The sequence below is a fragment of the Eleutherodactylus coqui genome, chromosome 10 (genome assembly GCF_035609145.1).
Source record: "Eleutherodactylus coqui strain aEleCoq1 chromosome 10, aEleCoq1.hap1, whole genome shotgun sequence".
NCBI lineage: Eukaryota > Metazoa > Chordata > Amphibia > Anura > Eleutherodactylidae > Eleutherodactylus > Eleutherodactylus coqui.
The window spans coordinates 76,798,582-76,825,996 of NC_089846.1; the positions used below are offsets into that span (position 1 = coordinate 76,798,582).

A 27,415-nucleotide genomic window follows, 5' to 3' on the forward strand; every position below is an offset into this window, starting at 1 on the left:
CAGCGGCACCTATCTTCCTGCGTTTTTTTTTTTTTTTTTTCAAACTCCTGCGCTCTTGTGCTGAGTTTGAAAAGCCAGGAAAGGAGAAGGGATTCCCTTCACTCAGGCGCAACTGCGCACCCCGCTGCCGAGTGTAGTTGCGCCGACGCTTGTTGGGAAAAAAAAACTTGTCCTTGTCTGCAGGGGGAGGATGATGGAAGAGCCAGGAGCAGGAACTGAGCTCCCGCCCCCTCTCTGTCTCTTGCCACTATTTGCAATAGGAGGGGGCGAGACAGGGGCGGAGCTAAGTACTGGTGCTTAGCTCCGCCCCCACCCTGCCCCTCCCATTGCAAATAGTGGCGAGGGACGGAGAGGGGGCAGGAGCTCAGTTCCTGCTCCTGGCTCTTCCATCCCCCCCACCCCCCTGCAGAGAAGGACATCGTATATCGTCTCGGCGTGAAAACCCAGCCGATATACGGTCGTCTAAATAAGCCCTAAAATAGAACACGCTGCGTTCTTTTTTACGCATGTATTATACGCTATGTATATACGCTAATGTGAATGTAATGTGCTTTCATTGACTCCATTCACCTCCTCGGGCTCCGCTCACATCTGCATCAGAGTTTACGCTTTTTATGGATCCATCTACAATCTACATCCAGAAACTGATGCCAAACTTAAGCAAATGTGCTGATCCGTCCCAAATGAAGGGCTGCGTCGCGGGCCGACAGTCGCCCAAGTTATTGCTCAGTGGAGCGATGATGGGTGACTGTTGTCTTGTATAAACTCCCTCACTTGTCGCTTGGTTTTTAGTTCACCTGAAAACTGTTCAATTATCGGCCTGTCTATGAACAGCTGTCTGTTTGCTTTGAGCGAAGGGGAGCGGCCGGAGGAGATCCCAGTGCGCTCTGTCCCGCTCTCTGAACAGCTGTCGCCTCTGTGTGAGAGCCCGGCAGTGTAATCATGGGGACGGCTGTCGCCTCTGTGTGAGAGCCCGGCAGTGTAATCATGTGAATGGCTGTCGCCTCTGTGGGAGAGCCCGGCAGTGTAATCATGGGAACGACTGTCGCCTCTGTGTGAGAGCCCGTCAGTGTAATCATGGGAACGACTGTCGCCTCTGTGGGAGAGCCCGGCAGTGTAATCATGGGAACGACTGTCGCCTCTGTGGGAGAGCCCGGCAGAGTAATCATGGGAATGGCTGTCGCCTCTGTGGGAGAGCCCGGCAGAGTAATCATGGGAACGACTGTCGCCTCTGTGGGAGAGCCCGGCAGTGTAATCATTGGGGTGGTTGTCGCCTCTGTGGTAGAGCCTAACAGTGTAATCATGGGAACGGCTGTCACCTCAGTGGGAGAGCCCAGCAGTGTAATCATGGGGACAGCTGTTGGCAATTCTGCTTCCTGCAGTCTCCTTGTGTAAAAGGACTCCTATTGATTCCATTTGTTTTTCGTGTTAATAACAGTTTTTCTAGTTTCCCTCTGAGCATGTGCAGAAGAAGAACTGATCCATGAACCCCCTAACTCCACAGTGCCATTCTGGGGGTTCAGGGTTTGTATGGAGGAGATTGGGAGCCGACTTCGTTCCATACAATGTGGGTGCCGGCTGTCTTTGGCATCTGACACCCAACTGTGACAGCCGTGTTCCCCCGATCAGTGTGGCTTGATATATATCAGAATGCAGTATAATGCAATACTATGGTATTGCATTATACTCTATTAAGCTAACTTCACACTCTCGCCCAATATCGCGCTCGCCAACATACGATGTCCCTGCAGATGCGAGGCGTTTTTATCTCAAAACTGCCTTCATCACTTCGAGGAAGTAGCTGACAGCCGCGACAGAGTATCACAGAGTCTCTCCCATGGTATTTAATGGGCAAACCTCACATTACACTGCACACACCCGGCACGCGGTGCGCTGCTGCCGCCGGCCCTGTTGGAGACAATGGGTATGCGTTGCAATGGCTCACCCAAAGATAGGATGTGCCGTGATTTTTTTTCCCACATCGATTTACTCAGCTGTGTGATAACGGCCTGAGGGCTTTTACCCATTAGCGTTTTTTTAACGCTGCGATATCGCTGCATTTTTTTTTTACTACAAATGTCAATGGGACTTTCTAATGTTAAAATCATATCACACAAAAAAATCTCAAGTTTGTGCTTCTGCTATTTTTGTGAGATGCGATTTTAATCTTTAGAAAATCCCATTTACATTTGCAGTAAAAAAAGCGCAGCAATATTGCAGCGTTAAGAAATGCTAGTGGGTAAAAGCCCTTAGGGTTCAAATGATCACAAGTTCATTTTCCCTTTTGGGGGCAAAAAAAAAAAGTAAAATAGAGAAAAAAATTATAAAGGTAATAAAAGTAAAAAAAAAAATCCCCATATTTAGAATTAAAACAAAAGCCCCAAATACATATTTGGTATTGCCGAGCCTGTAGAAGTCTGATCTATAAAAGTAGCGCATTATTTACCCCACATCATGAATATCATCAGAGAAAAAACACTCCACTAGAATTGCACTTTTTTGGTCACCACGGCACAAAAAAAATGTAATGATAAACGATCCAAAAGTCACATGTACTCCAAAATGGTACCAATAGAAACTACAGGCCGTCCTGCAAGAAACGGACCGTCGCACTGCTATCTCGATGGAAAGATAGAAAGTGATGGCGGCTGATAGTGAAGTCAGCTGGTTGTTAATATTCTGTGAACCGGGTTCTCTATAAGGGCTCCCACCCACTAGCGTTTTTTTACTGCGAAATTCGCAGCGTTTTTTTTTTTCTGCAGGGGTCTTTGGGCTATGGGACATGCAAAGCTAAACTTGCGATCGCGCAAAATCGCGATATCGCGGTAAATCGCGCTTTTGCGCGATCGCGATTTTTACATTACAAGTCCCATAGACCCCCTGCAGAAAAAAAACCCCTGCAAATTTCGCAGTGAAAAAAAACGCCAGTGGGTGGGCGCCCTAAGGCTGCAGCCACATGGAGCGTGGTAAACTACAGCCCCACATCGCACTCGCGAACCTGCGATTTTTGCCGCGTTTTTATCTCCAATGGTAAAAATCACATTGCATTCGCCTGCACATGGTGGGACGCGGTTTGTGCCAGGTCATTTCTTCAAGGTTCCATAGAAAACAACGGGTGAAGCGTTCCAAGAGAACACCCACAGATAGAGCGCACTATGATCTTGTTTTTATCCGCGCAGCATCGTAAGAATGCGATAATCTTGTTTGTGTGAATACCCCCTTACCGTTATGCTACTTTCTGGTTGAACTCTGGTTGACTGGAAGTGGGCAGCAATTCTAAGGGAGAAAAGAATCGCAGCATGCTCCGTATTTGAGCATCCGTCGAAACGCATCGCCCATTGTTTTTAAAGAGATCGCTTTGCACTCACACGGCGTGCGATTTGCATGCGAGTGCAATGGGATTTTCCCATTGAAGACGATGGGAAACGTTTGCATTTTTTTCATGCGCAACTATGTGAATTCTAAGCAAAAACACATCACCGCACCGCAAAACTTGCACCTTGCCAAGCGTGATCTCGGGCTGATACTGCGCGAGCCCTGTAAGTGTAGCTTAAGGAGTAGGTCAGAGTTCGGCTGAACAACGAGCACTTCTGATTACAAGATGCCAGGTTTCATCATTTCTCCCATGAGGACCGCATACACGCCAAAGTCTCGTCGAACATGTGATGTGTCATTCTGTCCGCTTTCTCATATAATTACATATAAGACGATGCGTCAGACCGGATTCCTATAGAATCTGCGATCATTTGTCGCTAAGGGCTTATTCAGACGACCGGACTTATGCAGGCATTTCGTTGCGTCTCAAAAAAAAAAAAACGCACATAAAATGCGACTGTCAAAACATTGGATTTCAATGGGTTCATTCAGATGATTTATTCTTTTTTCCATGTAAAACAAGAATTGCGGGAGAAAAAACTAGGACGTACACAACCGTTTTCGGATGCCTTTTTTATACAGTGCTATCTTTTGTTGTGATTTCTCTGGAAGCTGAAACAAAAGAGATTGTACGGATGAGCATAAAAACACATACAGTCATGTGAAGAAGGCCTAAGGCCACTCTCACACATGCGCTTTTTACCACGTTTTTTACCATTGTTTTCAATGGGGCCTAGCACACATGAGCTTAAAAGACTTTCATACACGGTCTGCTCTATTTTGCCACAGTTAACGCACTTCATCGCCCATCAGAATGATGAGCTGCTCTCGGAGGCAGGAACCCAACTTCTTTTATTACAAACCAGCATAAGATCTGTGTTTCGGGGTGACCCCTTTATCAGTCAGCGGGGCAGAGATGTATGGTATGAAAGTAGCTGCAACATACAGTGGATGTGTTACAAGCATTGGATCTTATGTCATGCCACCTTTTTTGGAGAGTCACGCCCATCGCCCAGTTTCCTTTTGTTCCTCACACACGTGGTGTTCCCAGCGCTGGTGGGTTTTTCTGGTTGGCACCCCCACTATCTAATTGGTTTCGAGGTATCCACATGGCATCCAAGCCTCAAGGACCATTGGGTTTGCTGCAGCCCTTCCTTCTCACTCCCTGTAGTATTTCTTTTGCATGGAACCCCGGAGATCTCACTTAGGGAAGAACGATCGAATTCATTCATGTGACCAGAAGTCCACGGATTGCTGATGTCACAGATCCGCACGCCGTCCATGTAATGCGTCAAACGCGTGCACGGTAAATGTTAGTGTTTCCCTGCGGCGCCGGACTGCAGCTCGGGGCTCGCTGACCTCAGCGTGATGATAAAAGATATGGATTTCGGTGCGGAATCCATTAAAAAAAAAAATCTGTGTGTGAATAACCTTAACCCCTTCATGACGCTGCATTATTTGTTTTTCATTTTCAGTTTTTCCTCACCACTTTCAAACAATCATAACTCTTATTTACCCGCTGACTGTCGGAGGGCTTGTAGTTTCTGCGGCTCGAGTTGTATTTCTCGGTGGTTCTATGTAATGTAACTAGAGATGAGCGAACCTACTCGGCCACGCCTCTATTTCGCCCGAGGGCCGATTTTCGAGTACTTCCGTACTCGGGCAAAAAGATTCGGGGGGCGCCGTGGGTGAGTGGGGGGTTGCAGCGGGGAGTGGGGGGGGGGGGAGAGGGAGAGAGAGAGGGCTCCCCCCTGTTCCCCGCTGCTACCCCCCGCTCTGCCACGCCTCCCCCCGGCGCCCCCCGAATCTTTTCACCCAAGTAGTGAAGTACTCGAAAATCGCGGTGCTCGATCGAGTAATTACTCGAAACGAGTACGTTCGCTCATCTCTAAATGTAACATATAATGGACTGGGAGACTTCTAGACATTTCTAAGTGGTGTGAATTGGGAAAAAAATGAAATTCCGCCATCTTTGGGGGTTCCTGATTTTATGGTTTAAACACTGCAGCAAACATGACCTGATAACTTTATTCAGTAGGTCAGTACAATTCCCACAATACCACATTCATGGAGGCTTGCTTCTGCTGTACTGCTTTTAAAAATAAAATATCTTTGGAAAAAAATGAATTTATTTTCTGCCGCCATAAGACTCCACCAGCAGAATAATGAATGCAGCTCTGGAGTATAATACGGGATGTAACTCAGGATCAGTACAGGATAAGTAATGTATGTACACAGTGACTCCACCAGCAGAATAGTGAGTGCAGCTCTGGAATATAATACTGGATGTAACTCAGGATCAGTACAGGATAAGTAATGTATGTACACAGTGACTCCACCAGCAGAATAGTGAGTGCAGCTCTGGAATATAATACAGGATGTAACTCAGGAGCAGTACAGGATAAGTAATGTATGTACACAGTGACTCCACCAGCAGAATAGTGAGTGCATCTCTGGAGTAAGGTGTGGTTTGTTGGAGCTCCTCAGAGAACCAGGGTGTGGTTGCAGTCCCAGCTGGAAGCCTGTTTTGGAGCCCAGGATCAGAGCACGTAGCTGGGCTTCTTGTTCTATGGAGTCCCGCAATTCCCCCCCCCCCCCGACTTCGGTCGGAGGGGGGGAGTGCTGAGAAGGCAGCGACAACACCATCAGCGGCGCTGGCGGCATACGTGGTTTCAGCAGCAACAACCAGGAAAGCCGGAGCAGCTAGTAAAGCTGCGAAGAGAGAGGGTCCGGGTCGCAGGCGCAGTGACATGGCCCAGCAGGTTGGTGCAGCCGCATCTGACAGCGCCGGAAGCGAGATGATGACCCGCAGTCAGACTCGCAGCCAAACGCTCAGCAAAGAAGGTAAGCCACAGTGGAGTGATCGTCGGAAAGGGGAGTCTGTGGTAGAGCTGGCCTCCCGTCTGGCCACCAGCATGGCGGATTATGAGCGAGCGGGGAGAGAAATCCTCCTGCAGAAGGAGAAGCTGCGGTCGGCCAGGTCACTGAAGGACCAGACCGCCGCTAAAGGAAAAAGAGATGCAATCAGCAAGTCCATACAAGACTGTAAAAACTGCATACAAAGGTGCAAGGAAGAGAGGGACAGGATTCTTGAGCAAAGTGGTCCCTTTAGGGAAAAATTAATAAACAGTGATAGGTTCTCCAAGATGGCGTCAGGACACAGCGGTCACAAGGAGGCTGATCACTCCAGCGATGGAGACAGCAGTGGTGACTGTTCTGAGGAGGACACCTACCAGGACAGTCTGAGGGAGCAGCCTGTCTGCTCAGGAGAGCAGACCCAGAGTGGCACTACAACCACCAGCAGCCTCCGGCCGGAGCAGGTTGCGCTGCCTCTAACCTCCGGGGATTCTGATCCAGAAGAAGATAAAAGCGATGGGGGCGCTTTAATAATGCAGCAGATAAGGCTGTTGGAATCCCCCCCTAATATGAGCAGCCTTAAGTTTGGTGATGATTTACCAGAGGAGGAAGTGAAAATCAAGGCGAAAAAAGGAAAAAAAAAGAATTTGGTGCAGGAGAAATTTGTGTATGTGACGGGGGGCGCTGGTTTGGCTGCAAAGTCGGATCAGGGCACCCCCACCCTGAGAACCCCGGTTTCTGACTCTGCAGTGGGTTTTGAACATGGGAACAGGGATAAAGGAGTTAAACTGGCCAGGTCCCCTGTCCCTGTTTCAGTTAGCGCAGTGACAGAAACAGCCAGCAGGGCGGCCAGCACAGGACAAGGCAAGGTGGCAAAAGAGTTTGGCAGTGGCGGAACTGCCAGCGCCAGTAAGGCCAGTGATGCGGAGGGTGCTGCGGGATCGGGGGTCCCCCGTGCGACAGGTCGGTCTACAGGGGTCCCTCAGTCTAGGTCCCAGCCTAGGTCCCAGGCACCCAGTGATGTGGAGGCTGCTGGCAAATGTAAAGGAAAAAGCAAAAATAAAAATGTTAATACTGCCGGAATGCAGAGTGCTGACCATGGGGGGGTCATTACGGTGGTTGCAGCTGCGCAAGATGGGGCAGCAGTGCCACCCCCCAGGTCTACCAAGGCCCAAAATAAAAAAGCTGCTTCTAACCCCAAGTCCGGTCCAGAGGGTCTTGGAATGAAAGGTCTTGGTATGAAAGGTGTGGATGTGTCTGGTGCAGCCCGCGAGTCTGATGCTCCGACGCACTCGGAGGTACGGGCTGAAGCTACTGTTCTCAGCACAGGGGAACCTACTGTAAATATAGGCACAGGTTCTGGGGATAGTCAGGGCACATCACAGGTTCCAGTCGCCCCTCCGGCGGCGACGACAGCTGGTAGGAGTTATGCCAGTGTCGCCGCTGGAGGGGAAGGGTCCTCCTTGTCTCCAGGCTCTAGAGAGGGCGTATTGCAACAGCGCCTCCTGGGGGCTCTACGGAAGGGGGAGAGTTCAATCACAGTTGGAGGAAGAGAGGTGAACCTATCTCTTTGGACAGAGAGACACGGCTTAGGAGCCTTCCGAGAGCAAAGGGGAGAGACCGTATGGTCCCTACCAACACCCGGGCAGGACGCAGGTCGTAGGAATGTGGTCCGTCTTCGTTGGAGGGGCAATGATACATGCCCCCCGAGGGCGAGGGTAGTGGAGCTTCTACTGAAGATGGGCGCTAGGGCGGTTGACATCTTTGCCCTAATCCATCCCTTCGGCACGTCTGAGTTTGACATCAGGTTCGTTCGCCCAGAGGGTCTAGAACTCTTCTGGGGGAATTACGAGCTGATGAAAAGCGAGCCCGGCTGGCGAGACTTTGCCGTCCAGGTGGTGTCTCGCCAGAACGAAGTCAAGAAGGTGACCGTTTTGACTCGTAACGAGTCACTTTCTTGTTTTGATATAATGACGTGGCTCGGACGATACGGAGAGGTGACAGACATGCCCAGAAAGAACAGGGATGAGCACGGCATCTGGTCCGGGGCCTGGACGTTTATGGTCAAGCTGAAGCGTTCAGGTAACTCAGTGGCACACATTCCATCTGCAGCCTTCCTCGGCAGGGATCGTATCCTGGCCTTTTACCAGGGGCAGCCGAAGCTCTGCCACAGGTGCAGCGACCCCTCACACTTGAGCGCCGCTTGTAAGACCTTGAAGTGCGCTCTGTGTGGGGGTCTGGGTCATCTAGCCGCCTCCTGTGCGGAGATTAGGTGTAACCTGTGTGGTGATCTCGGTCACCCATTCAGTCGCTGTCCACGCTCCTTTGCCAATGCGGTGTCAGCCCCTACGGATGGGGGCCATGGTGCGGCCTCCGGGGGTGAGGGGACTAGCAGAGGTGGAGGAGCTCAGGAGCCAGGGAAGAACCGGCAAAAGACGCCTGCTGAGCAGAGGCGTCAGGACAAACGCAGACGGAGCAGGGAGCTGACAGGAGCGCCCACAGCAGGTGGGTCGATGGTGGCCCCTGTTCCTGAAGCAAATTGTGCGGCTGAGGCCTTGAGGGACAGCGAAGTGGATGAAGAGGACAGGAGGATCCAGAGGGAGGAGAGAAATACCAACTCTTCAGATTCCTCCCACTATGAGAGTGTGGATGAGGAAGGAAAGAGGTGGTTAGAGAAACGGCGTAAGCTAGGTGCCACTAGGAGAAAGCGAAGGGGGGATTCAAGATCTTCTCCCACCCCTGGCAAAGTACTGGAAGGAGAAGCCAGCTCGCCTCCAGTTGGACTCTGCAACAGGTACCGGGCCCTTCAAGACATCTCTTCCTCCTCCGAGAGGGAAGCGAAGGGCAAGGTGCCTGGGGCAAAGAAAGGGTCAACAGGGGGCGCTGAGTCTCCTACTCGTGGAGGCATAGTTCCTTCCGGGGAGGGGGCTACTCTGGAGCCTGGAAACAAGGACGATGGGGTCGGGGGATCCCCTGCTATGGACACATCTGTGTCCAAAAAAAGAAGCAAGGGGCTTTCCTCTGACCCCGAAGAAGCGGGTGTGAGGAAGAAAGCCATCTAATTTAATCACTCATGATGGCGGCACCCACTCCGCTGACTCTGGCATCAATTAACGTTGCCAGCATTAAGTCGGATACGGCTAGATTTGCGGCCTTTGATTTTCTCGGCCGCGTTGAAGCCGACATTTTATTCTTGCAGGAGACCAGGCTGTCCGATTTGGCAGCCATACATAAGGCAAAAAGGGAGTGGAGGTCAGGCCCTTCCTACTGGTCTCTTGCGGCCGAGCCGTATAGCGGAGTGGCGGTCCTTTTTACCGCAGCGGTCGAATGCCGACGAGTTATTGAATTAGAAATGGGAAGGTGCCTGATCTTAGATGCCCTCATGAAGGGACAAGAATTGAGACTTGTCAACATCTATGGTCCCCAGTCAAAAAAGGACAGGAAGAGTCTCTTTATGAGGATCAAGCCCTACCTTTTTACCAGCCGCCAAGTTGTCTTTGGAGGTGACTTTAATGCAGTCACAAGAGCCCGCGATAGGGGAGGCTCTGGAGACAGGCGGTTGACTTTTGACAGCGTCGCACTTAATAGCATAGCTAGCGAGGCTCGCCTGGTGGATGTCCACATCCGGCACACCCCAGGCCACGAGGGATACACCTTTTATAGGGGTCAGAGCAGGTCTAGAATAGACAGGTTTTATTTGAAGGAGGAAGCCATCTCTTCACCAGTGTCCGTTGTTGAGGTGGAATTCTCCGATCACTGTCTAATATTGTTTTCTCTGAATGTTGCAGAGACCCCCCGGATGGGTAGAGGTTTGTGGAGACTGAATTCATCACTCCTGGAGGAAGCAGAGATAAGACAGTCCTTTGAGGATTTTCTGCAGAGCCAGGTACCATTACTGGATCTCTGTAGCAGTAAGTCAGAGTGGTGGGAGATGTTCAAGAGGAGGGCGGCGAGGTTCTTCCGTGAGCTCTCCAACCTCAGATGCCTGGACAGGTACCGCCTGTACAACGGCCTGAGGAGGAAACTCGAACATCTCGTTTCGACTGGAGGTAGCCGCGAGGAGATCTCCAGAGTGAAATCTTTACTCAAGACGTGCCAGTATGACAGACACGCATCCTTGGTTTTTGAGAGGGATTTCGGGAAGTACCGCTCGCCCGACCCTTACAGAAACTGTAGGATGTCAGTGAATAGTAAAGTGGTCACTGGACTGATTGACAGTACGGGGTCCCTGAATCGATCCAGATCAGGGATTCTGGAGGTCGTCAGATCCTACTACTCGCAACTCTTGGGAAAGAGGGATCTAGATTCGGAAGTGATGTCGGCTTTCCTGGCTGAAGCTGTCCCTGGGCCAGGGGTAGACACCTCTCTTGGCGTTTTGACAGAAGAGATCAGAGAAGAGGAAGTTAGACTGGCGATTGATGGGCTCCGGCCCAAAAAGTCGCCAGGTCCGGATGGATTAACATCCGAGTATTATAAGACCTTCAGGGACCTCTTGAGTCCCCTCTTGACGGAGGTATTAAATGAGTGTCTTTCCTCGGGCACTCTGCCAAAGTCAATGAGGAGGTCGGCCTTGATCATTCTGTCAAAAGGTAAAGACTCGAGCCGTATTGAGAACTGGCGTCCCATAGCGCTTCTCAATACGGACAGGAAGGTTCTGGCAAAAGTGCTGTTTAATCGGCTGGTCAAGTTTGCACCCCGGCTCCTCTCGGGGGCGCAGCATTGCTCTGTTCCAGGCCGTAGCACCTTTAGCGCTGTTCTCGGTGTCCGGGAGGCAGTGGAGCAGGGTAGGGCTGGTCACTGGGAGGGGTACCTGCTGTCCTTGGATCAGGCCAAAGCGTTTGATCGGGTTAATCACGAGTACCTCTGGTCCGTCCTTCTGAGATACGGCCTGCCAGTGGGGTTTGTTGATTGGCTGCGAACATTGTATGCAGGGGCTGAGACTTTCCCGCTGGTGAACGGTTGGCCCGGCCGCCCTTTTGAGGTGGGGTCCGGCGTCCGTCAGGGCTGTCCTCTAAGCCCCCTGTTGTATGCGTTTGCGATAGATCCCTTCCTTAGGAGGGTTGATTGTGGACCTATAGCAGGGGTCGGGATGGACCGGGCGGTGCCGGAGGCTACCCTGAGGGCAGTGGCATACGCCGATGATGTCACGCTCTTCGTGTCCTCGAGAGAGAGGAGGCGGAGTTTGTGGTGTCGGAGGTGGACCGCTACTCGGAAGCTTCCGGGTCTATGGTCAACTGGGATAAGTGTGAAAGTCTCTGGTTAGGAAGGGGGGATCCTACGTTTGATCTCCCGGACACCCTTCCGGTGCCCCAAACTTCAGCAAAAGTACTTGGCATCAAATTCGGCCAGGGGGATTACCCCATGCAAAATTGGGTGGACAGGCTGGATGGTGCAACTCACAAGGTAAATCAGTGGAAGGGTTGGTCTTTGACCCTTCGGGAAAGAATTAGCCTGATCAAAACATACCTGCTCCCGTTATTCATCTACCTGGGCAGCGTATGCATTTTGCCAGAACCTCTCTGGACTCGGGTCTACAACCTGTTCTTCCTAATGTTGTGGGGGAATAGGTTGAACCTGATCAGGAGAGATGTTACATACCGCACGAGGAGACTAGGGGGGTTGTCTATGGTCAACCCCGTGGTGTTTCTTGTAAACACTTTTTTTAAGATCAACATAGGCAACCTCTGGCAAGAGAGGGCTCCTCCGTGGGTCTACTCCTGCAGGGGATGGTTTTGGCCCTTCTTCCAGGAATGGGAGACAGGAGGGCGAGTGAAGGACCTTCGCACGCAGCACGGACATCTCCCGGCTTACGCTACCTTGGTTCTGAAGGTGATACGCCGGTGGGGTCTGGGGATGTGGGAGATCAGGACTCTGACGAGGAGGCTCCTCGACGAAAGAGTCCTGTTGACCCATTTCCAGAAGCCCCTGGCGCTCAAGGACTGCCCAAGTCGGGACCTGGAGGGAGGGTTACGTTTACTGAATTCAACCCGGGTCCCCTTGAAGTTTTGGGACTTGGCTTGGTGCTGCTTTCACGGGAGACTGTATGTAAGGGGTAACTTGAAGAGCAGGCCTCTGATTGACAGGGGTTGCCCCCGTCAGGAGTGCAGCGATGTGCTGGAAAGCATGGAGCATTTCCTGCTTCAGTGCCCCTTTAATACAGAGGTATACCAACGGGTAGGGGTCTCCATAGGCTGGCCTCAGCTGGCACACCTCTCCTATGCGGAGTGGGCTTATGGAGCGTTCAGAGGCCTTGGTGGCAGGGACCGCTGCACTTTATTTCTAGTTAGCCTAGTGGTCAGGTTCCACATCTGGAGTGCACGGTGTTTAATCTCGACGGAGCTGAAAGTCCTCCCCGTGGATACGGTATGTAGGAACATCCTGGGTGACCTGGTGAAGGTGCGTTCTTTGGAGTATGAGAGGCTGGGCACATCTAAAGCTTCTCTCCTATGGAGAGGGCTTGTATTTCGTTAGGGACAGTTTGTTTTTCTTAATTTTCTAGGGGCAGAGTAGGGAGAGAATAGGGACAGGATAGGGAGAGAGGAGGGATAGGGCAGGGACAGGTTTCCATGAAGGGTCAGACTGAGGGGCAGACTAAGGACAGTCTAGGGCAAATTAGGGAAAGAATAGGGAGAAAATGCAAGGGATAGTACATTGTGATGTCTGTGCCCGGCTTATCACCTCCAATCCCGGTGGCGGGCTGTGAGTGCACCATAAAGCTTTTTGTTTTGATTTGGGCAAAATGGAGTGAAGTAGGGCTGCAGGAGAGCCGACCTTAGGCTTTCGGGTTATGTTAATATATATCGTGTATGTCATGTATATTGGTTATTGTATGTTTTATATGTATATATTCACGTTCTGGGTGGTAGTTAGGTTGGGTGGGGGGTTGGGGGGGAGTGGTTTCACGCCTTGAGCCGTAGCCTGGCACGTCCCGAACATTGAACTCTGGGCACGGACTGGTGGAGCGGGCATGGCCCCCAGGCTGCGGCAGGCAGAGTGTTGTACAGTTTATATATATTAAAAAAAAACAAAAAACCCTGGTGTGGCTTGGCACGTCCTGAACTTTAGAACTCTGGGCACGGACTGATGGAGCAGGCATGGCCCCCGAGCTGCACTGGGGACCCAAAAAAAAAAAAAAAAAAATTTTTTTGAAAAACTATTTCTTTAGTTATTTTTGTATGCCAGTTGGCTTGGTCTTTATTTTCATATTTAGTTAATTATTGGTATATATATATATGTTATGTTTACGTTATTGCCTAATTTTGTTTATGATGGGGTTTCAGTGCGGTACGGCTGGACCTGTAGCTTTAGTTTTAGTTTTATTTTCTGGATAGCTGGATGCTCTTCTTTTAGGTATATTGTGTTTTGCTTTGAGTGTGTGTGCGAGTGTGCGGCAGGGGGGAGGGGAGTCCAGACATGGGGTTTCTTTTGTTTGTGGACCATGGACTCTGGGTGAAGGGCCTTATCTCTGTATACGGTTGTATTATTATTATTTACTATTGTTACAGTTTGCTTTTATTGTTATGTTTCATACTTTTATAATAAAAGATCTACAGGATGTAACTCAGGAGCAGTACAGGATAAGTAATGTATGTACACAGTGACTCCACCAACAGAATAGTGAGTGCAGCTATGGAGTATAACACAGCATGTAACTCAGGATTAGTACAGGATAAGTAATGTATGTACAATACACCAGCAGAATAGTGAGTTCTGGAGTATAATACAGGATGTAACTCAGGATCAGCCTCCATGTATTACCCATTGGCTAAACTAGTTCTTTGCACTTAGCAGCAAGGTGAACGATCACCCGCTGATGCCAGCTTTAGGCACTTAGTAATAATGGCATAGAAGCATTTGCCATACTGCTGCCCTGCAGGAAGAGTTCCCAAGGTCCAGTGACAATCTGCTATCCTAGATGGTGATCTCTGTGGTGTAGTGTGTACCTTACTTCTGTAGTGTGTACTGTACCTTAATGTTGTTCTGACCGATCCTCTTCTCTCCGCAGTGCCCACGTGTCCTCGAATGCACTTGAAGCTGGAGAACGGAGATGTAGAACATACCTTGGTGGGCCGTGTCCCGATAGAGGGGACAAGCGTCCGATTCAGATGTGACCCCGGCTTCTTATTGGTGGGATCCAGCCATAGCATGTGCACAAAATCAGGAAAGTGGGACCACCCCAAACCCACCTGTCAAGGTGAGACAAAGAAGAGGAATGCTGGGAGCACAGATTGTCAGTGTCCTGTGCCAAAGTCTATTCATTGCATAACGAGAAGTTGTGGAACTATCTAATAGACTTTGTGACTCAATTCCTCACCATTTTCAAGATCTCTGCTCACTGTCGGTGTATCGACTTTTGGCTATCATCTGGTGATTTAAAAATCTGTCATGAGCCATTCACTGACAGCAGTCAGGGATCTTGAAAACTTTAATATACGGTATTAGAAAGTTCTAGAACTCTTTGTTATATTATGAATAAAGTATATTTTTAAAACTAGAAAGGTCATCTAGGAGCCACACCCACTGCTAGCTAGTGACGATCTGGTCTCAGGATAGGTTATCAATAGCAGGTGGACAGGGGTCCATCAACTGGGACATTCTGCAATCAGTTGTTCCCCTGGGTCGGTGTGCTTTTCGATGGAGCGGTTTTGCTGTTGGCAGTAGATAGCTCCATACATTGCACAGTGGTCCGGATTGGTGTTGAGGGATGAGGGTTCTACAGATGTGAACGGGACTCATTCTGCAGTACCAACCTGGGCTACTGTGCAATGTACAGAGCTGTCTGCTTCCTCTAGCAAAACAGCTCCATATGCAAAGACACCAGCCCTGGGGGACAGCTATTCACCAGGGGATCCCAGGCAGCGGACACCGCCAATCTGATATTGATGACCAATCCTGATGAGAGCTCATCAATAGCTAGCAGTGGGAGAACCCCTTTAATTGATATTTTAGACATACAGTGCCTATATAAAAAAAAAAGTATTCACGCCCCCATAAGAGTGGGTTTATTCTTTTGTAAGATGCTCCAAATAAAAAGTCTTCTTCACATCAAAGCGAAAACAAATCTCTGCAGGTAACTGAGTGCAAAACTATTCATCCCCCCCACAGGCAGTATTTAGGGGATGCGATATTCACAGCTATCACACCATTGCAGTTCTCTTGCAGGCTGCAGCAGGTTTTCCCCAGGATTTCTTTTCCAGCATTTATGTCACCCCGTCTTCCCACACCCCTGCTGCAAAGCAATACCCTCACCGTATGATGCTACCACCAGCTTGCTTTACGGTGGGCCGGGTGCGTGCAGTTACACCAAACACAGCATTTCTGTGGTGGCTGGGTGGTCTTGTAGGTCTAACACTTTGAAGGTGAAATTTAAATCTCAGCCATATTTTTCCCTTTTAATTACTGTAGAATGAGGAATTATTCAAGCACCTGGACCCTTTCTCCTATCCACCCCTCACTGGTACTTTCTAACAACCTTCCCACATAGCGGCTCAGGTGGTCATGGTGGTCCCCGGCTGTAGTATCACTGGACTGCACACACGAGTTGTGTGTCTCCTCACTGAAATCTGAAAGGAGTGAATACTAAAAGGCACGGTGCATGTCATGTAGCTTCTCCTTGTCTGTACATGCAGCTGCAGTCAAAATTATCACCCCCCACCATTACAAATGAGGTTTATTTGCCAAATTTACAAACTTTCAGTTGTTTGCAAAAAACAATCAAACGAGAACAATTTCTGTATCTCAATGTAACTAATATAAGGAGCGGTTTCTCCACATTCACCACTAAATGTCACTTTTACTGACTACTGCAGTCAGAACTATTCACCCCTCCATGACAAGCAAATAATTCCCTGGTATGACCTTCTTATAGGCTAACCCGTGCATCGGGCGTTCAGGAAGTTGTTCTGGTCTTTCCTGACTTCTCGTCGCCTCGTCCAGCCTTCCCTTTACCTCTCTCCTTTAGGCCGCCTGCACACGGGCGGAAATCCCCGGGGGATTTCCGCCACTGAAAGCCTGCATAGAAGTGCATTACAATACGCACTCCTATGCAGACGGCCGCGGTTTGGCCGCGCGAAATCTCACGCAGCAAACAAACCGTGGCATGTCTTATTTTTGTGCGGGGCTCGCACAGAAACGTCACTCACCCGGCCGCCGACTCCGGTCTGCGCATGTGCCGGCTGCCCGGCAGCCGGCACATGAAAGAGCCGGGGCCGCCGGGCGCGGGTGAGTACGCGCTCGTCTCTGCAGGCGCTCGGGTCAGGTCCCGCGGCGAGAATTCTCGCCGCCGGATCCGACCCGCTCGTCTGCAGGCGGCCAAAATCAGCAATTTGGAGGGCGGCTGCAACTGCAAACTGGCTTTTTGTATGGCAATGTCAGTGGGTCGATAGGAGGTGAGAGAGGAGACCCCCCCCCCCTAGGAGGTGAGAGAGGAGACCCCCCCCCCCCTAGGAGGTGAGAGAGGAGACCCCCCCCCCCTAGGAGGTGAGAGAGGAGACCCCCCCCCCCTAGGAGGTGAGAGAGGAGACCCCCCCCCCCCCTAGGAGGTGAGAGAGGAGACCCCCCCCCCCCTAGGAGGTGAGAGAGGAGACCCCCCTAGGAGGTGAGAGAGGAGACCCCCCCTAGGAGGTGAGAGAGGAGACCCCCCCTAGGAGGTGAGAGAGCAGACCCTCCTAGGAGGTGAGAGAGGAGCTGCGGTGCTGGAGAAATCTTCTATGAATCCCCTGGACAGCGAGGGTCACCAACATAGCTGTCCTGGGCCAGATCACCCCAGAGGAGTCCCTGGAAGATCACCAGACAGGGACTGACAGACTTTGGACACGTGATGAGGGCGAATTCGTTGGAGAAAGAGATACTACTTGGAATGGTCAGCGGTAAAAGGAAATGGAGAAGACAAAAGACACGTTGGCTGGACGCCATCAAGAATAACATGGAATAGACATCAGGCAGTTGAAGGCAGCTGTGGAGAATAGAGAAGCCTGGAGGATCGGCCGACAGAGTATCCAAGAGCCAGACACCACTGAGTGGATAGAACTGGAACGGAAGTAGCATCCATGACTGGCATCTTTAGTACTGAGACCCTTTTGCTGTTGTGACTGGCCACAGACGTGATGTACAGACAGACGGCGGCTTCTGACCGCGTTCCTGAATAATCTTTCCCCGTTCCTCATGGACAAAGGCCGTCAGCTCCCTAATATCCTTGGGTCTGCGTGCTGCAGCCGCCTTCACATCCCAACCAACATGTTCTCTGGCGTCCAAGTCAGCTGACTGTGACGCCACTCCAGAGTCTACCAGGACTTCTTCTGAAGCCTTGCTGGACTGTGAGGTCTGCTTGGGATCATTGTCCTGTTGAAAGGTCGTTCTTCAGCTTCCTCACGGAAGACATGACATTCTCTACTGGGATAAAAGGCACGGTGCATGTCATGTAGCTTCTCCTTGTCTGTACATGCAGCTGCAGTCAAAATTATCACCCCCCACCATTACAAATGAGGTTTATTTGCCAAATTTACAAACTTTCAGTTGTTTGCAAAAAACAATCAAACGAGAACAATTTCTGTATCTCAATGTAACTAATATAAGGAGCGGTTTCTCCACATTCACCACTAAATGTCACTTTTACTGACTACTGCAGTCAGAACTATTCACCCCTCCATGACAAGCAAATAATTCCCTGGTGTGACCTTCTTATAGGCTAACTCGTGCATCGGGCGTTCAGGAAGTTGTTCTGGTCTTTCCTGACTTCTCGTCGCCTCGTCCAGCCTTCCCTTTACCTCTCTCCTTTAGGCCGCCTGCACACGGGTGGAAATCCCCGGGGGATTTCCGCCACTGAAAGCCTGCATAGAAGTGCATTACAATACGCACTCCTATGCAGACGGCCGCGGTTTGGCCGCGCGAAATCTCACGCAGCAAACAAACCGTGGCATGTCTTATTTTTGTGCGGGGCTCGCACAGAAACGTCACTCACCCGGCCGCCGACTCCGGTCTGCGCATGTGCCGGCTGCCCGGCAGCCGGCACATGAAAGAGCCGGGGCCGCCGGGCGCGGGTGAGTACGCGCTCGTCTCTGCAGGCGCTCGGGTCAGGTCCCGCGGCGAGAATTCTCGCCGCCGGATCCGACCCGCTCGTCTGCAGGCGGCCAAAATCAGCAATCTGGAGGGCGGCTGCAACTGCAAACTGGCTTTTTGTATGGCAATGTCAGTGGGTCGATAGGAGGTGAGAGAGGAGACCCCCCCCCCCCTAGGAGGTGAGAGAGGAGACCCCCCCCCCTAGGAGGTGAGAGAGGAGACCCCCCCCTAGGAGGTGAGAGAGGAGACCCCCCCCCCTAGGAGGTGAGAGAGGAGACCCCCCTAGGAGGTGAGAGAGGAGACCCCCCCTAGGAGGTGAGAGAGGAGACGACGCCCTAGGAGGTGAGAGAGGAGACCCCCCCCTAGGAGGTGAGAGAGGAGACCCCCCTAGGAGGTGAGAGAGGAGACCCCCCTAGGAGGTGAGAGAGGAGACCCCCCTAGGAGGTGAGAGAGGAGACCCTCCTAGGAGGTGACAGAGGAGCTGCGGTGCTGGAGAAATCTTCTATGAATCCCCTGGACAGCGAGGGTCACCAACATAGCTGTCCTGGGCCAGATCACCCCAGAGGAGTCCCTGGAAGATCACCAGACAGGGACTGACAGACTTTGGACACGTGATGAGGGCGAATTCGTTGGAGAAAGAGATACTACTTGGAATGGTCAGCGGTAAAAGGAAATGGAGAAGACAAAAGACACGTTGGCTGGACGCCATCAAGAATAACATGGAATAGACATCAGGCAGTTGAAGGCAGCTGTGGAGAATAGAGAAGCCTGGAGGATCGGCCGACAGAGTATCCAAGAGCCAGACACCACTGAGTGGATAGAACTGGAACGGAAGTAGCATCCATGACTGGCATCTTTAGTACTGAGACCCTTTTGCTGTTGTGACTGGCCACAGACGTGATGTACAGACAGACGGCGGCTTCTGACCGCGTTCCTGAATAATCTTTCCCCGTTCCTCATGGACAAAGGCCGTCAGCTCCCTAATATCCTGGGTCTGCGTGCTGCAGCCGCCTTCACATCCCAACCAACATGTTCTCTGGCGTCCAAGTCAGCTGACTGTGACGCCACTCCAGAGTCTACCAGGACTTCTTCTGAAGCCTTGCTGGACTGTGAGGTCTGCTTGGGATCATTGTCCTGTTGAAAGGTCGTTCTTCAGCTTCCTCACGGAAGACATGACATTCTCTACTGGGATTTCCTGATACTTGATGGAATCCATCTTGTCTCCACACGCTGCAGGTTTCTAGAAGAAGCAAAACAGCCCCAGAGTGTCCCCGAGCCACCGCTGTGCTTAACCGTAGGCAGGGGGTTTGTTGCATAGTATGCTTCATTCTTCATTCTTCCTCCTCCAGACATACCGCTCATCCAGAGGCCCGAACAGTTCCAGTTTTGTTTAATCTTTCCACAGAGGGGCCGAGTGATGTCATGGCGCTGCCTCCCGCCAGAGGGGCCGTGTGATGTCATGGCGCTGCCTCCCGCCAGAGGGGCCGTGTGATGTCATGGCGCTGCCTTGCATCGGAGTGGTGGGGATGAGCAGGGATATTGGTGGAAAGTCGGTTCTAAACCTTTTTTCTACTTTGCCTGGGGTCTTCATTCCCAATGAACTGACTGCCCCCCAGAGACGCGGCTATATAGGGTACGGATATAGCAAAGGCCCCTCCACCACAGAAGATACCTGTATTATAAATGCCACACGGTAGCCAGAGGGCTGTGATACATTTTGCAGAAAGTCACTATCTTTCTTTTCATTGGTTTTCCTGCTGCCGGGGTTCTCTGCAGGGGTATCATGTCCGGGGGTTCTGCATGCGCTCCCCACCCTGTCATAGGTATGTGACCCCATAATTATGGTGTTCTCACAGTACCTGATAAGGTTCATGCCACTGCGTATACACTGGGTTATTACAGACAATCCCCTGATGTCACCCCCAGAACTCCCCTGTAAGGACCCTCACATACAGAAATTTGATATTGATGGAAACAGAAATTTTCAGAAAATGTTTCCTTTAGCAAAACTTTCTACCATGAGATGTCCTTGTTACCCAAAGCAACCAATCACAGCACAGTGTTCATTTCTCCAGCTGCTGAGGTACAGTGTAAGCTGCACTATAATTGGTTGCTAGGGGCAACAAGGACGTCTTACTGTTAGTTTTGGTAAATAAGGCCCGAAATTTTTTTTGTTGTAGTCGCCAGGGAATATGAGACAACGAAGACAGGAGAGCGTTTTGTGGCCTTGATTTTTATGTCTACCAGTCTGTTATTAGTTCGCAACGTCATTTTCAAACAGTGGGCACACAATTTATAACTGAGACTCTGGTTTTAAGGAAAAAGCTTGCATATGTAAGTATAATCATCCGTCTGCCCACCAGTAAGCGTGAAAACAGCGGAGCGCGTCCGTGCAATTCTCACACAAAGTCGCCAGAATCCACCGTCAGAGCGAGCAGAGAACGGGACGTCCCACCGCCGACCACGTGGAAGATTCTGCGTAAACGTTGTTATCCCTGCCGATTACAATTTTTACTGACCCTGAACGGCGCCACAAAGGCATCCATTGCTGAATAACGATGCAATCAAATGTGCGCTAAACACCGATATACAGAAACTACAGAATTAGGGGGTCTCGCATGAACGGATTCTAATTGTGGAATCTGCAGTCGCCATCCGTGAGGACTTTCCATGGCAATATGCAGGCATTGAAAGCGAGTTTTTCCTTTACACTTACGGATACAAATTATTTATTCTGCAAGCAGAAGAAAAATGGCGGCATACTCTATTTTGCTGCGGACTCCATTGAAGTCAAAGGAGGCGTCCAACCCACAGCCCATCCGCAATTACCACCACATACGAGCCGCAGGTACCCGCATCATCGATAAGCGATGGCACAGGAAATACAAACAAAGAAAAAAAACAATACTGTGCATAACTGCCGGTGAGCCTCCATAGTCATTTGCAATACAGTCTTATCAGGTTCGCAGGATCGCCGACCGGGCTCACAGTCTGACCCGTTTGTGTGAGCCCGGCCTTACAGAAATAGCAGAAAACAAGGAGCGTCGGACACAATGCAACATACAGCCGAGTGGACGTACAGGGGGGTCAGCTGTCACATTGCTACATTCGGTGTGAGGTTCGCCCGCCAGACCCTTATAATACAGCGAGGGGTCCGATCAGTGCTGAGGGGAAGGGAACGCACCACAACCTGTGGAGCCTCGGTAGGTGAGACGTGTGCCGGGGGATTTCCTTACACCTGTGATTACAGTCTACATGCCCCCTTACTGCCCACCGTAATCTGCAGCAGTCCATTGTGATACGCTAGGAACTGCAGGCTCCATGTGTGTCCAGGGACAAAGGGGGCGACACTGACACCTCTGAGGGGGAAATACTCTTCATGTTGTTCAGCAAAAGCTTTCGAGTTTCTGTTTTCATTGATATCAAATGTCTGTATCAGAGAGTCATTAAACGGGAGTCGTGGGGGTCACATCAGGGCCATCACCTGTAATAAGTATATAATATAAAATGTGTAATAACCCTTCAATGGATCTGCATTCCTGATTGTTTATCTCACTTCTTGCTTGATTTCTGGCGTCTTGCTGCCCTCTAGTGGTGGATAATGTTTCTACAGAGTGGGGGGCTGTGGCTGTAGCCACCTACAACTCCCAGGTACTTCAGCAAGCTTGTCGCTTGCCTGTACTGTTGGCGCTGCAGCGTGCAGCTTCTACTAATGTCTTCAGATTGAAGATCTTAAGACATTCACACATCTGACTGTCCGAAACAGACCAAAGAGCTCGGATCAAGCATGGATGAGATAGAAGGGCAGTGACGTCAGCACTTCTGGGGACAATGTCATTGGCAGTGCAGAAGCAGCAGTCGCACTTGGGTCCCGGTGTTGTGGGGCCCAAAGGTCCCGCTACTATACAAGCATCATGCATGGTAAGTGGGGGCCCATTACAGATCTTCCATTGAAGCCCAGGAGCTATAACTGTCATGGTGGAGTGGCAGTGTGGTTGGCACTTGTGGGGACTGGCTACTGACATACTAGGGGCCACTCCTAAATGAAATATATTGTGCAGTAAATGTGTCCCAACAGAATGAAGAGGGCCGATTGTATTTTTGATTGCTGGATGTTGAAGGATGTGTGCTACATAGCAGCAGACAGGGCCAAACAAGAGAACTGGGGCATGAATGCAGGCGAGGCATCACTATTCTAGACCAGTTGTGTAATTACCCATAACTCCATTCCTCAGTGTAACGGTGCCCACTGGACACAAGTAGACAGAACTGGACTTCGCCTATAGAGGGCACCTTTCCCTAGTACTAACAATGTCTCACAGTGCTCAGATACCTCCAGGACGTACAGGAGGGCTGAATTATGTAGTAACTGCAAATAATAATATGAAGATTGGTAGGAAACAGAGATGCAAGAACAGGAACTAGATGACAGAAACAGAATGGTAATCGGTGATGGTGGACAGATAATAAACTAACGATAAATTACCCTAATTGTAGCCTTCCCTAAGTATTCCTCTAATCTATGATGCTGACCTTAACACCGGACACCACTGTCCATGGGTATCCCTAAAGATATCCCCAGTGGAAATCCTAATTAAAACACTGAGCCTGACAAACAATAAGATGGCTTTAATACCCAGAGACTAGAAAAGCAAATTGAGCAGAGCTAAACAAAGAAGCAAGACATAGAATCATACAAGCAGGGAAGGCGCAAACACAACCTACAAGGCTAAGAAACAATGATTGGGCTCGAAATAACCACAAATAAGACTACACTGCCAAGAAACAAAGATAGATTCAGAACCAGATACTAGAAGCGTACAAGAGATGCTGGAGTTTAAAGTGCACATGGCCTACGCTGTAACCCACAATATACTGCAGAAACCAGAAATAGTTAAAGAGATACTGACCAATCAGAAACTCCTCTCCAAATTAGGCTAAACTGCAGCAGTGTGGTCAGCTGACCCACTAAATATAGCAACAATGAGATAATTGCATAGCAACTGCCCCAACAACAAGCTTGAAGAGAAGAGATGATTAAACAGCAGTGCAATTCGTGCTGATTGTTACATTCATAGAGAATTAACCCTTAAGTTCCAACATTAGTATTAACTGGAAAATCCAGTTTCCACAGGACCCCCTGTATGAAAATAACAAACAAAGACATAAGTACCTCTCTGTGCCAGGGTAACAGCCGGTGACACAGCAGCCTCTCATTGGCTGCAGTGGGCACCTGATTTCCTGTGACATCATCTGTCACAGCAATCACCGGGACCACAGCAGGTTGAGCGATGGATCCTGGCAGCCATCGAGGGTACGTATATCTCTGCTTATTATTTTCTTACCTATTGAATTGGGGTTGTCCAGTAACTGAAATACCCCTTTAACCTACCATCACCTGCCAGGAAACACGTTAACCCCTAGACTCAGAGATAAGCATAGTGACCCTGAAAAGTGTTTCCGTCTTGGGGGCAGCCTCCTACATACTATGAGCCCTGTTGCCATGGGCAGAAACAGGATGTGGTGACGTCCGCCGGACCCTCATCTCTTCCTCCGGAGGGGACGCATCTTGTACGGCTATGGAGTAACTGTGGCAGGAGGTAGAAAACATTCACTGCTGTCACAAATCCTCTGCGAGGTCTACAACCTGGGCATCACACACCCATGTCATACAGCTGAAGGAGAGTCTTGGGGACCCCAAATGACTATTCAAAGGATTTCCCAGTTTTATGTTGCATAATGAAAAAGTTCTCCAACTTCCTCATATTCTTTAGGTTTCAATTCCTCACCATTTTCAAGATCTCTGCTTGCTGTCAGCAAATGAGAACATTCCTGCCTACACTAGAGACTGAAACCCCACATAGACCCAAAATACTCCTCACAGCTGAGTGTTTGTCACAGTTGTATCCAGTAAACAATCCTCTGTGAGCTTAACAGGCTATAGATGATACATTCCCGCACTGATACACTGTATCAAGCTGTCAGACAGGAGAGAGGTTCTAGCTGGACTTAGACTGGATGCATTAGAACTAACTCTCAGCTGTGAGATCTGTGTTTTAAAGGGGTTTTGCCAAGTTATACAGTCATCCCAGATCAGGTATAATGGTGGGGGTCTGACCGCTGGGACCTCCACTGAGCTCAAGAACGGGGATTCCGATGGTCTCCACACAAGTATAAAGAGACAGTCACGCATGTGGACTCCATCCACCTTAATTACCGCGTCGGAGATTGCTGAGCACCTGTACTCGCCAATTTCCGGCGCTTCCATTGAAATGAACAGAGCCGTGGTGCGCTTGCGCGGCCGCCACTTCATTTGTTTTGGGACCCCCTTTCTCAAGATCAGCAGGGGTCCCAGCAGTCAGACCCCACAATTATAAAGTGAGCATTTTCCTATGGATATAGTTTTATAACTTGGCAAAACCCCTTATATGGAGACTTTAGCCACAGCGGTAATCGTGCCGTAAAGTGAAGTGCTGCAATCTCCCGATCTAAAAGAGGTCGATCAGGTCTTGCTGTAACTCCCGGGCTCCGCGGACCGCTCGCACATCTGGCACTGACTTCTATTAGATTGGGGTGCAGGACGGCATGGTGCTCGTTCACCCCACAATCTGTCAGCTGCTGTGCAGTCCGAAGCTTCGGAGATATGATGCTATTCTGCACTTCCTTGCATTTAACACTAGGGGTCGCTCTTGTGTCACTTTTTATGTCTGCTGTGTAACTCTCCATTGGTATTTACAGCTTATTCTATTGCTGCAGCAATAAAAGTGATTTCCAGCCGCTGCTGTCGTGTCTTGTATTTCTGACATTACACTACATAATATATACTGTATACTTCCATTATACAGCAGCGCCGAGTACTCTCATGCAAATACACCTTTCTCCAACCTCTCAGCTGTAGCAGCTATAAAACTACAACTCCCAGCATGCCCTGCCAGCACGCAGCTTTCATAGCATGCTGGGAGTTGTAGTTTTACAGAGGGCGATGAGGCTTCTGCTACACGGCGTCAGTGTCCATATAAATGGCGTAGCTTTACGGGGAACATAATCTGCTTTATGTTAAAGGGGTTTTCCTGACATTTATATGAGCAGTCAGCAATAGTTGATCTGCTAGGGTCCCAGCTGAGGGGTACGGAGCTGACGCAGTTAGCCAAGGCCCCTGTGTGGCGGCCAGTGCTCAAAACTAACTGCTTTTGCTCTGTACCCCTGCGTGTTGACAGCTGACAGCCGCACTCTTTATTGATGGACCCTAGCTGCTCAACTATTGATGACCTTATCCTGAGGGTGGGTCATCAGTAGTATTTTTCTGAACAACCCCTTTAAGATGCGGTCTCCTGTGGTCTTCTGCAGCTGCGGCCCCTGCAGGATTGATTGGTCATGCCTGCTCGGAGTTCTCCCCTACTGTTCATACAGGAGAGGCCTGACTAATCAATCTTGCGGGGAGTAAATGTAGATAACCCCGATCTCTATGCAGCTGCGGTCAGAGAAATCACGACTCGGAGACCGGGAATGTAAGCGCTGACGACTCTCAGCTCTTCTACCATCATTTATAGAACCCCTTTAAGAAACTCCACACTCTCGCACGGCTCAGGTATCTGCCACCTTCATGCCAACCTGATTATGATATGTATTGGATGCCGCGTTGGAGCGAATAACCAATCGGCTTTCAGCTCTCAGCCCAATAACGCAGGTTAGGAAATGAGAGCAGCAATCTGATTGGTAGCTGCTCAGCTGTGACCCCCTAGTGACCGGGTCCCGTACATGTCTTCCTGCTGTTACTGATGGTACTTCTACCCTCTACACTCTAACCAGCTGTCTCTTGTCTCTTTGGCTAATGCTGCAGTCAGACGCCCGGACCTGTCACGTAAGTCTGTATGTCCGTCCGTGTATGTGAGTGAGTCTTGTGCGTCCTTCCTCTCCATCTTCCTCTGCTTTTTCTTTTGTTTTTCAGATCAGTTTTCTGATATTTCATGTTTTAGTTTGCATTAACCATTTAATATCTCGGTCTTGAATCATGGACAGATGTAGCAGAGCTGAGTTTTTCGCCATAAACAAGCTGTGTCTGCTTTGTTTTGCGCATTGGCACACAAGTAACTTTACCTTAAGCTTTGTGTTTCAGTTAATCAGCATTTTCAAGATCTCTGCTTGCTGTCAGTGTCAGCTTGATGCAGCAACCAACTTTACTGTACATTCCGCCTTCTAATGTATTAGGCCAGATTCACATGACCATATTTGCGCACGCAGTACTGCATAGAACTCATTGATTACAACACGAGCGCGTGTTTTGTGTAGGCAATTCTGTCATTCAGAAAAAGCACACCGCACGTTCTATTTTCCTGCACTCTTACGCAAGAAAATTGAGCATAAAAAGTAATTGGACTAATTAGCCATTTCAGTGTACAGGACTGTGGCTGCTGTTTTTTTTCTGTGTGCAAAAAGTACAATAAAAAACATACTTGCATACGCAAAAATGCAGCACAAATACGTGCGTGTGACTCCATACCTTTGAGCTCTATCTAGTCACCAGTCCTGCACCTGTGTTAGTTCAAAAGATCAAGATGGGTTTCCATCCTTTAAATACAAATATTGAATGCTTTGTTTCACTGACAGCAAGCACAGATGTTGAAAATGGTTAAGTATTGAAACACAAAATCTATTAAAAAGTTGTAAAACTTTTGACATGTAGCGGGGGAGGTGAGAGTAAGGTAGCCCAGGGAATAAACAGGGTGATATTGTGCAAATTGTTGTAGGAGTTGTCTGCCCTCTTTTCCACTGATGACATATACTCTGGGTCCAGTGCGGCGGACCGGACGTTCTCATAACCTGTGAAGGGAGGAAGTGCGGATGCCGGCCGCACTCCCACTGAAGTCAACGGGAAAACCATGCTGCTGTAGCACCCCACAGGCCGGCAGGCCAAAGAGGGTTCAGGTGACAGCAATGGCAGCGGTGGTAGTTTTGCTACTCCCCGTCTCAAATCGGGAAGCCGCTGCAGTGTGAATGGTGTTCTAGTTTGGTGCTTCCTGTGCAGTCAAGCGGTGTATGGTAGTAATAATAATAATAATCTTTATTTGTATAGCGCCAACATATTCCGCAGCGCTTACATAGACAGGGGGAATACAGAAAGACAAAA

At 49.8% G+C, this 27,415-nt stretch overlaps 1 protein-coding gene across 3 annotated transcripts in view; it reads left to right on the forward strand.

Annotated features, from left to right (window-relative positions):
• GABBR1 (gamma-aminobutyric acid type B receptor subunit 1) overlaps nucleotides 1-27,415 on the forward strand; it is a 151,613-nt gene that overhangs the window by 36,167 nt on the left and 88,031 nt on the right. For all 3 annotated transcript variants that reach the window (XM_066581345.1, XM_066581347.1, XM_066581348.1), the window contains exons 5-6: nucleotides 14,237-14,425; nucleotides 26,129-26,149. In XM_066581345.1, the coding sequence (XP_066437442.1) occupies nucleotides 14,237-14,425; nucleotides 26,129-26,149 (210 nt within the window). The remainder of the gene's footprint in view (nucleotides 1-14,236; nucleotides 14,426-26,128; nucleotides 26,150-27,415) is intronic.